Source organism: Melozone crissalis, unplaced genomic scaffold (genome assembly GCF_028551555.1).
Source record: "Melozone crissalis strain CALT ecotype California unplaced genomic scaffold, PUWL_Pcris_2 ptg000045l_1, whole genome shotgun sequence".
In the NCBI taxonomy this organism is placed as follows: Eukaryota; Metazoa; Chordata; class Aves; order Passeriformes; family Passerellidae; genus Melozone; species Melozone crissalis.
Genome location: NW_026535823.1, coordinates 5,491,388 through 5,508,807, shown reverse-complemented (window position 1 = coordinate 5,508,807; position 17,420 = coordinate 5,491,388). Strand labels below are relative to the sequence as shown.

At 42.4% G+C, this 17,420-nt stretch overlaps 1 protein-coding gene across 1 annotated transcript in view; it reads right to left on the bottom strand.

Annotated features, from left to right (window-relative positions):
- Positions 1-17,420, bottom strand: part of ACBD6 (acyl-CoA binding domain containing 6) — an 82,787-nt gene that overhangs the window by 59,235 nt on the left and 6,132 nt on the right. Inside the window, exons 2-3 of the mRNA XM_054286179.1 lie at positions 16,614-16,678; positions 16,026-16,122 (exon numbers count right to left, since the gene is read on the bottom strand). Of these exons, the coding sequence (XP_054142154.1) occupies positions 16,026-16,122; positions 16,614-16,678 (162 nt within the window). The remainder of the gene's footprint in view (positions 1-16,025; positions 16,123-16,613; positions 16,679-17,420) is intronic.

Here is a 17,420-nt window from a genome sequence, read left to right as displayed (position 1 = left end):
CTTATAAGCTTTAACAACATTAAAGCCTAATCATGATTGAAAAATAAAGGAGAAAGAGAAGATGATTTTATCATACTAAGCGTTATGGAAATGCAAAACAATTAGAGACAAACATTTTCTTTGTGAGGGTTTTGTCACAAAACTCCCCCATGATGGCAATAAGATCAGTTTTTCCTTTGGCATTTTTGGGGAGTGGGATGAAAATTATAATTTAAGAGGAGGAGCAGGAGTTTCCTGATGGGGGTTGGTTTGGTGGATCACTCTCTTGCCCTATCCCTGAAGACAGGACAGGGGTGGATTGTTTTTCATTTCCACACCCAAGCTTTGTTCCTATCTACACAAAACAAGCTACAACAGATTTAACAAGATGGCAAATTCATGGGTCCTCCCAATGACCCACTTCAAGTTCGAGAGGCAGAAGTAGCTATAGATATGCAAATGGACTCACTCTAAGTGATTAGCTGGGATGGAACACAGCTATTCACATGCAGGGCAAGGGACTCCTAATTCTGACAGAAGGAAGGTACAGAGAAGTCCTACAGAAACACTACAAAACAGCAGGAAACGCACGAGTTTCAGTAAAGCCTTTAAAAAAATGAAAGACTATAATTTCCTGTTAACAGAAGAGCTAGGTCCCAGGCATGGGTTAAATGTAGGGACCCCAATTTTATCCAGAGCAACATGGGAACTCTGACTGGCTGGTTCTGCATGCTCAGACACCCAGCAAACACAGCAATAGTTATTTGGCAAGGCACGTGGCTCTGCTGCACTGCACATCTATCACCCCCCAATTCCCTCACATCTCCCTCTGGTTTTTCTCCACACCCAAAATCTTTAAATAGCTTCTCATAAAAACATATTTAATAAGAAGAGAAAACCATCAGCAAAAAAAAGGTTCATCTCATCAAAATACTTATCTTCAAAGTTATCCTGGCCAATGCCTTAAAATGGCCAGTACTGAGGTTTTTCAGCACCTTGGAAACAGAAAAGTGAGACAACTTAAACAAGAGTGATGCATCAGGATCTCACACCTGAGCCACCACACTGCTTGGAAGAAGTTTCACAACTTATTGTATTATTTTCCTCTTCCTCTGAGCCTGATGCAGCTGGAGCCAGAGCAGCAGCTGTATCCAGCTTTGTGGGATGCAGACAAGGAATACTCCTAAAAAATGACTCTACTCAAAGCTTCTCAAGCATTTCTGCAGCAGCAAATGCATGGTGCAGATTCCAATCTGCGTTTGTGCTGCACAATTCACCTTTCTCCAGCTCTCCTGCTCCTCCAGTGCAGGTGTCAGCCTGGCACATTCCCTGCCCTTCCTGCATGGGCAGCACAGAACCCAGCCCTGGGCACAGGGACACATCACCCTGCTCTGTACCTGTCTCAAGGTGCACACACAGCAGCAGACTGGTGAAACACTCTCTTGGCAGCAATGTGAGAGCCTTCAGCAGCCACCAAGATCTGTCAGGGCCTTTCAAAGTGCTGCAGGGCTCTGAAATGCAACCAAGGGTCCTGAGCCACCAAGCCTGGAGGAGCTGCAGTTGCTGGATTGTCAGGACCCAGGACATCCCTCTGGCTGTCCTGAGCAGCCAAGACCCCTGCCAGGGGTTTCACAGACCCTGGCACAGAGCCCAAGATGCCTGTGGTTTTGATCATGACCCATGGAGCAAGTTACCAACCTTGTATGAAGATCAGCAGGCCACAACAGTTTAAGTAGAATATTAGTGAAGTTATCATGGGGTGGAAAAGTAGATTTTAGGGTTTTTGGTATGGAAGTTCAAGAGGCAAGATGGAGGGATCTGAGTGTGTCCAGTCTTTCTCCTTCTTCTTGGCCTCCATCTTCTGCTGTGATGTTGGCACTTTTAGATTGGTTTGGAGTAGAAGCTCACTGTCTAACATAGGTGATAGGTATTGGGAAGTAATTGTAAATATTGTACAGGTAGTTTTTAGTATAAAGACATAACACTGCCCCAAGGGCAGGCAGAGTGCCTGGACTGCCTTGCTGAGCTGACCTCGACAGGGCAGGAGAAAATTTTTTATAGATGGGACACAATAAACAACCTTGAAACCGAGAAATGAAGAGCCCTGACCCCTTCTTCAAGCACTGGGCTGGGAAAAGAGACTTTCTAACTTTTCTCAGGGTCACTCTGAGCAGCGAGAGATCCCGACACCGGATGCTCAGAGAGATCTGCTTGGCAAGGGAAGGAGAAACCCTGGCCCATGTCCCAGCTCCCCAACTGTACCTGGGAGGTGCAGGAACTCCAGCCTGTTGTTATAGCAGGACAGGTGATGTGCTGGAGCCCTGTCAGGCTCACAGGAAGGTACCAGTAAATCCCTGACATGTGCTGATTGAATTGTAATTAAGCTGCTATAGTCTCAGGTGAGAAAATTTACAGGAGACACTTCAGACCCAAGAGCAGACCTGCTCTGCTGGCCACCACGTTCCCCTAATGCTCTGGATTAACATTTCTCTATTTGAAGAGCGAGGATTATTGGGGAGACAACAAGAAAACGCAAACTCTCCTAAAGTTTCAGACAGCCCCCCCCCTCCTCTCCGTGTGTGCCACGGCCCGGCCATCCCCCTGGGAAGGGAACTTGGGCAGAGACTAATTGTATTTGACAGCAGCAATTACACACAAGGCTGGAGATTAGAAGCTCGTTAATTGCGTGTGCCATAATTGCTGCCGTCTCTTCCTTTGCTAGTTGAGGCCAGTGCCAGGAGAAGCAAAGGGAGGAGGGTGCTCTGCCCCCCAAGCGCAGGTGGTCCGAAGATGAGAGCCCCGGGATGGGTCGGAGATGTCCCTTGTCCCCGCACGCCGCGGGAGCTCCTGACCCCGGCACAATGCGGCTAATGAGCCGTGAAATGAGGACAAACAATGCTCCCTTCCAAAGGCATTTTCCACCTGTATCCTCCTGCCTCCACAGCTCGGCTGAACTTCACGCTACCTGCGGCGGGAGCGAAGGGAAATGTTAACCCTTTGGAAATGTTAACCCTTTGGAGGTGATGCTGCCACAGGAAATACAGCTTTAACCGCTTATAAAATTAGGCATTGTTTGACGTGGTTTAAATTCATCAAATCCTTCCTTCCTGACTAAGATACGAGCTCAGCATTTCTCACTCTCTTTGCTGAGCCCTGTAAGGCAGTAACACCTATCGGTGGCCGGGGTCTATACACTAATCACAAACGGGACAGGACTGCTGGGAACGTGCCTTGAGCTGTTTGATTTTCCAGCATCAGTCTCATTCCGTGGTTATGACAATGGGAAGATGCCACCAGCTCACATCCCAGGCAGCACGTTAAGAACTCAATGTTACAACTCACTTTATAAGTTTTTTGACCAATCACACAAAGCAAAAGCACATTGACAGTAGTTCTATCCAATCACTATAAGCACAGGTACCTTTGGTTAAACAATGCTTGCTTATTTTGAATACAATACCTGCTTGTAAGCCTTAAAACACGAGCTCCATTATTAAGCTTATAACTTCCTAATATCTCCCTAGATATACTTTTCTGCAGCTTAGGGAGTTATTCTATCAAGTCTTAATACACAGACCATTGCTCTATTTGTCCTTACTTTTCTACTTCCTATATATTTCTTCTGCTGATAATCTCATGCTTAGCTCCAATCCCAGCCCTGCTGTCTCTGAGGCCTGCCTTTTGCAGCTTTCCCAAACCCTCTGGTTTTATGGATTCCCACAACACCCAAATAAGGTACAAATCCCTCCTGGCTGAGGACAGCCTCTGCAGAGCCACCTTTCACAAAAGGCTGCCGTACCCTCCACACCAGCCCTATTAATGACTGCCATAAACAGAATATTTTAATACTCCTCTCTCAACAATCCTCCTTGGCTCCCAGCAGCAGCTCGGCCCCAGCGTGCACATGACTCAGCACCTGGAGCCTTTTCAAGAGCCCACTGAGGATCTGAACAATCTGAGCAAACTGCCCGTGAAAAATGCCAGCACGGTGGGGTTGAGGTGTTTTTTTTTTATTTTAATTTTTTTTTTTTTTAATATTAAAGGGACAGTTTAGTTAATATTCCAATAATGTCTACGTAAAGTTTTCCGGTTCTTTTAAGTCTCCTCACAGAATTTCCCTTTAAAAAACACTATTTAAGACAGGGAAAATATTTTCCAGATTACAGTCAAAAAATAAAAACCAACATACTATAAGTAATGTCATAGTTAAATAGTGCTGTGATCTAAAGCAAAGCTTTGCAGATTACTCATTTAACTCTAACGACTTAATTAATAACTGCACCATAATCACAGTTGGAAATTAGTAGTAAAGACAGTCAGGGGAAGGGAAATAAATGTAAAATGTGTAATATAATTTTGAGCAAGTCTAATGCTTGCTAGGAGCTGTGATTTCATGACTCACTGTACACATTTTAGCATATGCGTGGAAGGAAATACTATGCTCAAAAAAAAAGCCCTGAAGCGGTGGCTTGCCACAGTTTTTGGTTTGTGGAGCACTTTTTTTAAAAGGAAATGCAGACATGGAGGTGGCAAGCACAAGAGCACCAGCAAGCTCCTTTCTTCACATTCTTTTCACGGACTCTGCCAAAACTTGCATATTCCCAGTGCCTGCAGCCCAAACGGTGAAGTGAGTGGTGCTGGTTGGACCCTTCCAGCATGAAGGAAACCAGGTCAGTCCTGGAGCAATCAATCCCTTCTGACCCATCACCTGCATGAAAATCCAGAGGGGACCAAGCTACAGACACAAACACAGCCTGTACTGTAATTTCTGGGGGTTTTTGTCAATGTAATACAAGATATTTACAGAGATTTACACAGACATTTGTAGGAGCAGGAAATATATTCTGAGCCGAGCTGAACAACTCTATGGCTTGGGATGAAGCAGGTGCTCTGAAGCCTGAAAACTGAATGTAAGCCTAAATTTTGATAAATAAAGGACATCAGCAGCCATCCTGTGCTTTCTGGAGTGACACTGGGCCAGGCATCACTGCAGAGCTAACATCCCCAGTGGTGAAAGGAGCAGCTCTGAGGCTGCCCAGCAGTGCCATGGACATCTATTTCCCACAGCACACCTCAGCTGTGAAGGCAGAGGGTGGATTTATGAGGTCTGCAGGCACAGGAATGGCAGAATGAAGAGTTCTTCAGTGGTCCCAAGCAGGAACAAGGAGGTTTCCAAATGTACAGTGCAATCCTTGGCAGGCTCAGCCAGAGGGATGCAGGATCTGGAAGCAGCAGCCCTTAGTGCTGAGCACTGAGCCTGAGCCTTTCCCTGCTTTGTGTGGGTTAGTTCAGCAAAAAGCACCTACAGGATGCTCCAGAGACCTTTGAGGAATGCCACCTTTCCTTAAAATAGGAGTGAGTAATTTGGTACAACAGTGTCCAGATATCCAAGTAGGAGACAATAGGTGCCCTTGTAAAGGAAAACTTTTTCCAATCTAAGAGACAAATAGTGTTTACATGACATTAACCAACCTGTTAGTTAACATCCAAACAAAATCTTAATCTCCAGTAATTACACTCAATACTTCCTTGATATTTCCTGTAAAGAGCAAGCTAAACATAGCCACTTAACCTTTTCCTAATTCAAAAAGCAGTATTTTCACTAAAGAAACAGCTTACTTATGCTATAGCTTATGATGTACACAAAGCAATTACAGCTGGTTTCTCCTACCCAAAAGCATATGTTATTTTTAATTAACACACTCTGTATCTTAAACCAGCCTTTGCCTGCCATGTGAAGCAGCAGGGTATACAGACCCTTCCTGTGTTTGAATACTTTCAAGTAAATGTCTACAGCTCCACACCTAAACATCAATATATTACATATTCCACAGTAAGATAAACTTTGCAATTTCTACTCAAGTTCCTGAAATTTTTAAGAGCCTCTGACACAGCAAGCTGAGAGTCTTGCAACAGCTTCAATAACTTGGAAAAATCAAATTTTTTGTAATTAGAGGTTGACTCCTTCCCAATTTAAAGCAGTCAAGCTGCCTGCCCAGCCTGGTGGGCTGCTGGCAGAAATTTCAGGAGCAGAGCAAGCAAGAGAGCAGCAGAGCAAGTCCAAGCCCCCCTCTGGAATGTCCACCAAGTGCCACAAGCAGAGCAGTCAGTCCCTGCTCCTCCCACTCTCACTCACCACCTCACTTGGCTATCCCAAAAAAAGCACTTTGCATGTTTCTGGGCACTCCAGGGAAACACTGAGATCCAGGAAGGCTCTCTCCTGCTCAGGAAGCCACCTGGGCAGCAGGAATCATCACAGAACCACATAATGGTTCAGATACGAGAGTGTCACAGACATCTTTTATGGAAAATCCTTTCCTTAGGATTCTTCCTCCTGAGAAGCCGGGAGGCCTCAGGAGCAAAATGTAAACATTGATTATCTGCTGCTGTGGAATGCAACAGGTGCATCTGTGATTGGTCTCATGTGGTTGTTTGTAATTAATGGCCAATCACAGTCAGCTGGCTCAGACAGAGCTGAGCCACAAACCTTTGTTATCATTCTTTCTTTTTCTATTCTTAGCTAGCCTTCTGATGAAATCCTTTTCTTCTATTCTTTTAGTATAGTTTTAATGTAATATATATCATAAAATAATCAATCAGGCCTTCTGAAACATGGAGTCAGATCCTTGTCTCTTCCCTCGTCCTGGGACCCCTGTGAACACGATCACAGGAAAGCACCTCAAAGGTCACCTTGTTCCAACCCCAACTAAAACTGGGTAGAAAAAAACAGATCTTGCCCTCCTGGTCCTCCTCACCTCACCTTGCAATTTCCTATTTATTTTTCCTCCCCCTCCAAACCTCCTGTTCCCCCAGAGGCTCTGCTCTCTGCCCCAAGCTCCTGAACTGCCCATGGCACCTTCCTGCTTGGTTCAACACCTCTCCCCTGCCCCAAGCCCGCCCTGCAGCTTTCCCAGCCCCCAGTTTGGTCATGTCAGCACTACCAAAAGCATCTTGTACCAATTTGTTTTAGAGTTTTCAGTACAGAAATGAACCTCACAGGGAAGTTTGGATGGCTGGTGGAGTCACTTCTCATGTCACTGCTCTTTCCTGTTTCCAGCCTCACACAGCTATTTCACAAAAATGAGCTTTTCAATGCTTTTGTCATTCATGTTTTTGTGGCTGAGGAGCAGCAGCATTGCTGCTAAAATCTGCAACAAATGAAAATTGCACTTGGCATTCACACACCTTCCTTGCCTTGCCAGAAACTGCCACCTCAAGGCAAAAATGACAGAGGGCACCTCTGGTTGAATTTCAGTTGTTTCAGATTCTGGTCTGAAATTTTAACAAATTCAACCTTGCCACCTCAGTTTAAGCCAAGATCACTGGAAATATCAGTATTTAACCATTTTCTGTCAAATTTTCAGCCACAGAAGCAACAGCCTTCAGCAGAGGATCTGCAGCAACTGACACCTGATCTGGTGACACTGAGATGCTTTCTCAGCTAGAAGAGCAATTGCTCAAGTGAAGTTTTAGAGATCCCAGAGCTCAGCTGCATCCTGTGCTTCCAATCCTACAGCCATGGGATCACAGAAGAAGTGATTCAGGTGCTGTGGGACTGCAGGCAGACAGCAGAACCTGTTACTTCTGGACAATGATTACAGGGATAATAAAAAACAACAAATTCCCTGCTGCACACAAAGTTACACAGCAAAGTGTTTTGTCTCACTCTGTTACATCTTGTCATCACTGTATGCCAGTAGCTTGAGATTATATATATATATACAGATTTATAATTATATATAAAAATAAATTTATAATTACATAAATTTATATATAAAATATGTATGAATATATAAAAATATTTATATATAAAATATTTTTTTATATATTTACTTGCTCTTTTTTTTCAGTTGCCTCTGGTGTGTCTGGCTAGCATGCAGTGTCTACATCCACCTGCAAGCCAGGAATCATGATGTTAGAATGCCACACTCTGCTGCAGCAGCACACTCAGCAAGACACAGCTACACCTTTAATTACTCTTTTTTTCTCAATACATCTCAAACAGTATATTCTGTAATATTTCTGTAATCAGTGCAAGATAGTGAAAATTAATTCAGTGATATATTCAAAAGAAAAATATTTTCATATTATTATTTAACCAAAATCACTAATGGTGAGCCCTCCCCAATTTCTTGGTTGGAATTCTCAAAACCCACTACTGCTACATCCAAGTAGCTGCAAGGGAATATGTTATGCTACTCACAGCACACTAACACCAGAGTGCATCAACACTGCTGGATCTGAGCTGCAAAAATGAGGACTAGCATCTCTACAAGCCAAAGTTAGCCCTTGGAGGGCTGGTAAGATGGCATATTAAAATACAGTATATTTTCAGCAAGAACAGGCAGCTTAAAAGGAGGGAGAGAAAAGAGGCACAACCCTTGCCATGACAATTTTCTCCTTTGAAGAAGCTTAGGGGCATAGAAATGTGGGCAAGCCCTGTACAGGATTTCAGTGCAGCCTTCAATCCATGACTGCATTGCTGGTTTGCTTCCTAAACTTCAGCCTGTCTGAAATACAGACTTGCAGCTTGGCACTGTTGTATTTCAATCAATCGCTTGGTCGAGGATCAGAATGTCATAAATAAAAGGAGCTGAGACCATAAATTTCTGCAGAGATGTAAAATCAAAGGGAACAATCCAACACACTCCCAGGGGGTAGGAGGCTGACACATATTCCAGCTGTTTATATTTCTACTATGAGATGCTTGTTCATTTTAACTTCTTCCCTTCTGCACAGCTTGCCAGAGCTTGCCACAATTCCAAACAACAGTGTGGGTCTGGCATTTTGTTTTGTGCTCTACAATAAAAGGTTGCAGGAGATAAAAAAACACTGTCATTGATCAAGCTTGTCCACAAACAAAATCCCAGCCCCACAGCACAGCACCTCAATGCCTGGCTGGTGAGTTACTTGCAAAGACAGGGACAGAAAAGCAGCAAATTACCTAAGGACAGCTTTTGTGGGTAGGATCTGTGCCAGGGACTTAAAGCATCAGCACACACTCCTTATCGGGAGATGCAGCAAAACAACACTACCCGGCTTTATTGTGGAAGAATGGGGGAATTTAGTTCATGTTTGTAGTGTGGGATTTTAGTTTCTGACACAACAGGAACTACAAAGCATCCCCTTGCTAATAAGAAAAATTGGTTCTGAAAGCACGCTCCAAAAGCAAAGCACTTAAAATCTAATTTCGCAGATAATAAACTGCCTTTTTCCCAACTTGGATAGAATAAGGTGGGTCACCTCACCTCTAGTTTCACAAGTAGGAGTGAAGTGTACACAGACTGCAAGGTTTTGTGAGCCATGCACAGTAAATAACTGCTATCTCCACCAACCCCACCTGCATGCTAGAGACTGTCCCTCACACAGCTGGCAAAAGACAGCATGGCAGAAGAATCCTTCTGTGTGTTAACATCTAAACCTTCTCAGGATATAAAATCCCCAAAAACTATTACATACCTCAGCGTAGCTCACAAAAAAACAACTCAGCAGATTGTCTAAAATCAGAGGACACTGTAGTCTCACCCTGAAGCCTGGGTTAGATCAATTTTCTGGTTTTAATCTTAATTTCTAGCACTTTGTTTTCTGCTAAGAGAATAATAATAATAAAAAAAAATACAGGCTTGATGGTTTGGCTTTGTTTTGTTTTCAGAGGGGAAGAGCTTGATTAGAGTTTACAAATTGTTTCAGTGATATGTTTCTTCCAATGTGGTCACCACTGAAATAAGAGCTTTCAAAAAAAAAATGTGGAGCAAACAGTGATCTTTGTTTTCCATATTTTGTTAGAAATTATTGTTGTTGCTATTAACAACATTTGGGTAAATGTTCCAAACAAAAAGTCAGCTATGAAATTCCCTAAGGATCAAGTGCCACAGCAGGATCCATACAAAGAAATGTGCAGAGCAAAGCCCCTGCAGCACTGTTGCACAGCTCCCCTTCCCAGCGTGCTGCATTAGTACAGGACAGCAAGCTTTAGGGAGCACAGCCATAATTTGATTAGTGCCCACTTTACACACTGCAATTAAATTGCTTTTATACTACAAAAGAAATAAAGTCGCTATTTTTCAAAGTTTTTGACCTGGCAGCACAGCAAGCCATAAATTGAGATATTTCCCCAAACAAAGCAGGTGTCTGGGCTCACTGCTGCTGGTGACAGGCAGGGAGAGACCCAAACAGGTCCCTTCCCATCCCCCTGGTAATCCTGCCCACAGCACTCTGCTGCTCTTTCCCAAGCACAAACAGGGGCTGCTGGGCCAGATTATCAAGGGAGACATCTGTTTGACTGATAGACAAAACAGGAAAACATGATGGGTGCACTCACTTTGTTTACAGACAACAGTTTTTCTAATGCATTTCCTAATTTCCAGAAGAAATTCCCCTGGCCTGCAGAACTAACCAAGAAATCCAAAGATTTCAGTCTGAAACTGCATTTACCAGTCACTAATGTAATTCTTAGAACTTGACCAGACATAAACTTGCAAACTGCAAAAGATCAAAGCTTCTTGTTTCAGATATCAACAGAGCAGACTTGAGCAATGAATCCAAATTTAAGAAAAATTCAAGTTTTGAATTTTACCAATTTTTTTTTTTTTTATGTAATTGGAAACAGAGTTTGTATTTGAGTCATTATAGAAATTTTTCAATTCTCTTGGAGATCTTACACTACAGAGAATCCAAGCTGCCTTGGAGGGCTTACTTAAATACAAGAGGCTCATCAATTTAAATCAATTATTAAAATAATTCAGTTAACACCTGGTGCAACCTGCCAAAAGCACACACAGAACTCAGCTCTTCTACAAATCAGGGAATTGTTTCTCCTGCTTTTCACTGTATCCCTGAACTGCAAATTCTCTTTCCCACATTTTAGTTTCAACTTGCTTATTGCATATAAATGTGACAGAGAAAGGTTATTTCACGAGAAGGGATGGAGCCCAGCCCTGGGCACAGGGTACCTTATCACCACCTTATCAAATATTGCCCCCTGCAGTACCTCCTGCAAAAACATCCAATGGACAAATCCATTTGTTTTATTCCCAAAGGATTTCCAGCTTGCTGGACTGCTCTGAGCCTGCAGCAATTGTGCATTTCCTATTTTATTCACTCTGAAGTTTGTTTTCTGTTCCATGAGCCTTTTTGTCCCGCAAGGGTTCTCTCCTGGCATGATCTGGTGCTCCCACACCAACCCAGCAAAGGAGAGATTTTACTCCCATTTGGGCCAGACTACAGAGAATTAAATCCTCCCTTGCTCAAACAAGGCACAGAATAATACTTTAAAAAAGCACAGGCAACTTTCTCCCCTGTAAACATCAGAAGTGGGACTTCACACCTTTAAGAGCCTAAAAAGGTGTTTGGTGAATGCCTGTTTCCTTTGAGGTGAAGCTATCTCTCCTCTAGAGAGAACTCTCTGCTCTTCAGATTCCTGATCTTCAACTTTCCTCATTACACAGCAGAAATTTTACTCACTGCATTATTGGTGAAGCTGAGTCAAATAAGTTAAAATGCCAACTTTTCAAACTTTGATATATAAATAGAAAATCTTTAAGTCCTCTTGTGAGTTTCAGCACTCAAAGCAAATAGGAAGAGAGGCATGTGAGTGTTTGGGAAAGGATGCCACTGAAGTTAGTAGTGACAAGCTGTTCAGATTTGAACTGGTAAATATGTAATATACGAAATAGGAAAAGGAAATATTCCGAACCGAGCGATGCCAAAACTGCAATCAGCAAATGGAAGGCAAAATGTGCTGAGCAAATCTGGATGCTTTTTTTATTATTTATTTTTATTGTTTGAGCTGTGCCATATAACCATCTCGTTACAAGGATGGATCAATAACAGCTCCTGGCCACCCCTGCAGTGTGGTGTCACATCTCCACCCACGGCAACAGGGTGTCGGTGGAAGGGGCTGCTCAGTGCTGCTAAGAAAGGAAGTGCTGGCCTGCTTCTGCTTCTTTGGGCTTGAAAAACTTGAAGCCCAAAGGAAATTTGTGATATCCACAAGAGAGATGAGAATTTGGGAATGTGGGGGGGGACTGCAAACAGCCACTAGGACTCAAATCTGCAAGTGCTGAAGTGCCCGATTATGCAGCCATGTACATGAGAACAAAGTGACTGCATGAAGGTGACACTCCCCAAATCCCTGAGCCCACTGCTGAGGCTGCAGAACAGCACCATGGCAGTGGTGTGAGAAATAGCTACTCACTTTTCATAGTTTAGGAAGGTTTGTTAAACCTTATCAAAAATACAACAGAAGATTGAATAAAGAAAAAAGGTTACGGCGCTGGGAGCAAAAGATTTTCCCTGTCATGTGCTCAGCCCCCTCACAATGGAGGTTTTCCCTTTTTAACCCTTCCCAAAGTTCTGTCCACCAACCCCTTCTTTGCTGTCCAGTGGTGGAGATCTGTTCCTTAAATCCTCATTGGAGGTCAGATGTTCCATAGTGACAAGCTAGTCCTCCCAGATGTCCCAACCCCAGCTGTCCCTTGATAACCACACAAGGGGGTACAACAGAGCTATAAATCTATAAAACTTTTCTTAACCTATAGACATGATATTTGTCCATTCACTGTGAGAGTCAATCATGGCATTACTCATCTATCACAGTGGGAACGCAGAGCCAGAGGGACACGCACACAGTGGCTGGCAGGGAGGGCAGGTGAGTGTCACCACCCCCTCACATCTCACACCAGCCAAAGCCACCAAAAGCAATTGTCATTTGCTGCCAGTAAAGCAGGAGGAGGACAGGTGAACATAGGAGAAGAGAAGCAGCCAGGACACATCTTCCTTTGTAAAGGACCCGAAGCAGTGGGAGGTGTTGACGGCATGAAATGTTTCTGTTTCAGGCTGGAGAATGCAAAAGAATGGCTCCATAAATTATTCTCTGTTCTGGAGGAAGAGTGAATAGACTTGAAGGACAGGTGATGTCTCTGAAATATGCAAATAGAGCTGAGCTGGTCCAAGCAATTACCTTTCCACTGCCTGGAACTTCAGACTGAAAGGAATGACTCACGAGAAACAAAACATGTGCTCAAAGGTAGAAGATGACGAAGGAAGACTGCACCAAGAGGAGAATGGAGACAGCATGGAAAAGAATATTCCTGACCTCCTACTAACAGCTGTTCTTGGGAAAAGGAGCAAAACAACCCACAACACAGAGTAAGACCTGGCTGAAGGTCTTATTCAGCCTTTCAGAAGGGCTGAATTGCAGAACATCCTGAAAAGCAATTGTGATTGTTCTAGACCAACACAGCCATGAGATTCCCGTGGCTTCATGGATGTAAAGACAATGGGCCTCACCTCAAACATTCTCGGGGTTACTAGTCAATTTTAAAGATTTTCCAGGAAATAAAATTGCTGAAAATAAGTACAATATAATCATTTTTTCCCAGGTTTTAGACAAAGCTCTGAAAGAGAAGACTAGGCAGAACTATGAGACAACCTGCAGGCAGCAAGGGTGAAAAAGAAACTTAAGCACATTGGAAGTAGCTAAGCAGATACAGTAAAAAAATGGCACACAAACTTCAGAGAGCAGAGAACAGCTATGCTGCTGCCTCTGCATGTTCAGCTGTCTCCTAATGAAATGTGGGTACTCCAAAGTCAGTGCAGGAATAGGAAGCAGCAGATGAGGTTTGTGCTGCTGTTAGAATTCTCATTGCTTCTGGACACAAATTCAGGGCAATCCTCCAGAATCAGACCCCTTTTACTTCAAGTTTTGGGTTTTTTTTCCATCCAAAACAAAGATACTAATTTAAAGCAGGTAAATCTGATGCTGGAAGTGTACTAATTGAAGAAACTTCAATATGAAAGAATGAATCAATGGAGAAACAAGAAAAAGGAATGAAGAAGTGGATCTATTTGAACTGCACAAGAAATTTAGTTCCATTCTATTTGTTAACAGAAACACTGACAGCCTGAAGGATGCAGAACAGCAGCAAATCTGCTGAGGAAAAAATGAACCTATGAAAAAAATAAGTGGTTTTAAGCTTAAAATCTTACTGGAGGATCAAGATAATAAAGCCCTTTTGCAAATATATGAAACAGGAGACTGAGGAGGATTTAAAATAACACAAAAGAACAACATTAATGGGGGAGATGAAAGGTTGAATAAAAAGTAAGTTTGGAACATTAAAAAAGCTTTTAAATAGCAAAATTCACAAGGATGCACAACAAGAAATTGAACACTTTTGTACTGTAATTACTATTTGATTCATAATGATATGAAAGCCAAAGTTTTCACATTTGTAATGTGCACTTTACATTGCTTTTAAACCAAGCATTTGGAGTATTTCATTCAGAATCTGTGGTACATAAGAAAAATCTGAAGGAACCCAGCAGATAAGCATGCAAAGGAGACACAGTGACAGTGATGAAGCACCTTGTAATGTACCCACAGTTCTTTTCTATAAATCCAATTTGAAATTTGAAGACTAAAGTAGCTATTTTATCTCCATCCCCTGACACATACATCTCCATCATTTTAAAGAACAGAGCTCCCTCTCGTGGCTCCACAACGTGGATTTGGTGGGGAGAAGGAAAAATGGCAGAGCAGCACCAGATGCATCAGAGAGGACTCCTGAGAGCATTTTGGCCCTATAAAAGTGGAATTAAAAGGATGATGTGATAAGAAGGACAGGTGGATTCTTGTGAAGAAAGCAAAGCCAACTTTACTTCAATGCTGACTTTTAAATTATATTTTCTGCTAAGGCAACCTTTGTACTTTAGGGGAAGAGGGGAGGAACAGTGCTGCCAACCTTTCTGTGTTTGCTGTATGGTTTCTTTAAAATATTTGTTTTGTAAAAACATATTGCTCCTCTTTCCTGGCTGACAGTTTTGTAACCTGAAGCTCACAGCTCTAACAATATTTCTCTAAGGCAAGGAAGTGAAGGAAATATCCAAAAAGCTAAACCTGTCATCAGCCTGAACAATTTGTTCGGGAAAGCACTGAGTATTTTGTTTGATTTTTTTTCCATTTTTAAATTAATATGAATGTGCTTCACTTGACACTTCGTTCAGGATTATACATAGATTTTTACAAATTACTTTATTTCTCTATGAGAATTTTAGCCTGGACAAGAATTTACCCAGCAAGAGCCAACTTTGGCTAACTGCGCAGCACATAAAACTATTTTCTCCAAGGGCATTAAAAAGGATTTTTTCTAAATGACAGCCTTTCTTTGCTCCAAAAACACTATGAATGGCATGGAACATCAACTGGTGAAGGAAAAAAAAAAATCTTAAATCTCAAGAACAGCATCAGAAGAGAGCTCAAAACCAAATTCTTGGTTCACAGGATTGTACCCACATAAGATTTTGCTTCCAAAGCACAGGAGTATAGAAGAACAAATTTCCTACCATGAGAAGAAATTACCATGCCTTCAGAATTTTACTATTAGTGAAATATCTCCACTCTATTTCCAAAGGCTATACTTTTTCTAAAGAGCAATCCTCTTTAAAAATTGTATAAAAGTCAGTCTATAAACAGGAGATATCCTTAAGGATTCAATCAAGTAATAAACCTGGTAGATGAAAGACAAATTAATTAAAATGACAGTACAGTCTCCCTATAACACACAGATACAGACTTGTTATGTTGGAGTACCTAATCATAATCAGATTTGGTAATTTGCTGCATGGAAACAAAAAGGAAACATTTTTAGAATTGATCATTCAGTTCATGTCACTTTCATGGAGATTGCTTTCTATTGATCAACATTTAAAGAATAGTTGAAAAGAGAAGGATGAGAAAAGGATAAAAAGTATCTTTACATGCTAAATACAGCATGAACCAATAACAGCAAAATAAATTAGATCACTACAGCCAAACCAAGCCTGTGCATGAGCTGGCTGTAATGAAGATCATTATGAATGAGAGAGATGGTTCTTCACGCTTCAGTCACAACAAAAGGAGAGTTTTAGAAACGAATTTAGACTTTAATCTGCTCAAAATGAAGTTTGCCATGCAGCAATTAAAGCCTGTGAGAAGCTGAACCATTGGCAGCTTCACAAAGACAAATGCCGGTTGGTTTTGTGAGTGATAATTCCACGTTTCCTACCTGTGGATTCCAGCTGGGGTCGAGCTTTTTCACGGCAGCAATGTACTCCTGCATAGCTTGGTGAGGGCTGGTATCTCCCAGGGCTTTCCAAGCCTCCCTAGGAGCAACAGCAAAACATCAGTGAGCCCCTCAGAGACAGCACAAGGTGCTTTTATAGTGACATCAGTGGAACACAGCAAACAGATTGATCAAAATCCTTTCAGGGCATGCAAAGCCATCTTTCATTCAGCTTGAAATGGTCAACTTTGCTCTGAGGCCATGAATGGCCACTGTCAGTGCAGCTCTGTTGTGAAAGGATCTTTCAGGGGATCCTGATCCAGGCTGGAACACAGTTTGTGTTCACAGAGCTGCAGCTGTTCTCACATTTTTGTTGTATTGCATGCCAGCTCTGGATGAAGACTGTAAATAAAGGATTGTGGTATTTCACATCTGCATCAGGCATAGCAACAAACATTTCCCTGTTAAACAAAGAATTTTAAAGCCATTTCAGGGCCAACTCCCCTAGGTCCATAATCTGTCTACAGATGAGACAAGATGGAACAAAAAGTAGAGCCAGAATTGCTAGGAATGACAAGGATTTCCTCTTACCATTTCTGCTTTCCCTCAAAGTCAAAGAAGCCTGGCTTGGGGGTGTTACAGGCTCCAAGTTTCACCTAAAGAAAAGAAATTTCCTTCTGTCAGAACAAAATAAAGGTGACTTGCACAAGGAAAATTCAGTGTTCTGATGGTTTCAGGGCAACCATGTCATAAGGCCATATAAAGAAATTTTTTTGGGAAAAAACTTCATCACCCCCCTCTCACCCCTGCTTTAGCACCTCTGCATCCCTGGGTTTTCTTTGCATGATGCATGGGAAGCAATTTTGTCGTGCAGCTCATTTCTTTTGCATGCATTACCCACAGGGATAACCAGTGAGTGATTTCTCACTAATGTTATGTTTATTACCCAGCCAAATGCCTCATCCTCCACCAGGATAAAGAAAAAATTCTGTTGATTAGGGTTTCCACAGAGATGATTATTCATTACTGCTGAAATTCACCCGCTTCCGCACAAAGCTGGAGTAAACAGATTTTGCTTAATTATTTTCAAGGTCCTCTGGAAGGCAAGGGGACAAACTTGGAGCAAAGGAATGCCAGGCAGCTCCTGAATTTGCTCCCAGGCACCTGGCTGCAGGAAGCACTGCATGAGAGACAAGTCAAGGCCTGAGTGCCAGAGATGAGCCAATCTGTCGGAAGCAAGGCAGAAATTAAAATGCGTTTGTGTGGAGGTGAAATGAAAAAACACAAAGAAAAAAGGGAATGAGCCAGAACCCAGGGACAAATATATGGAAAAAGTGTCATGGCCAGTGTAAAATGAACTTGGTGCCAGTGGGACTCAGGCAGTTTTCCATGTGTAAA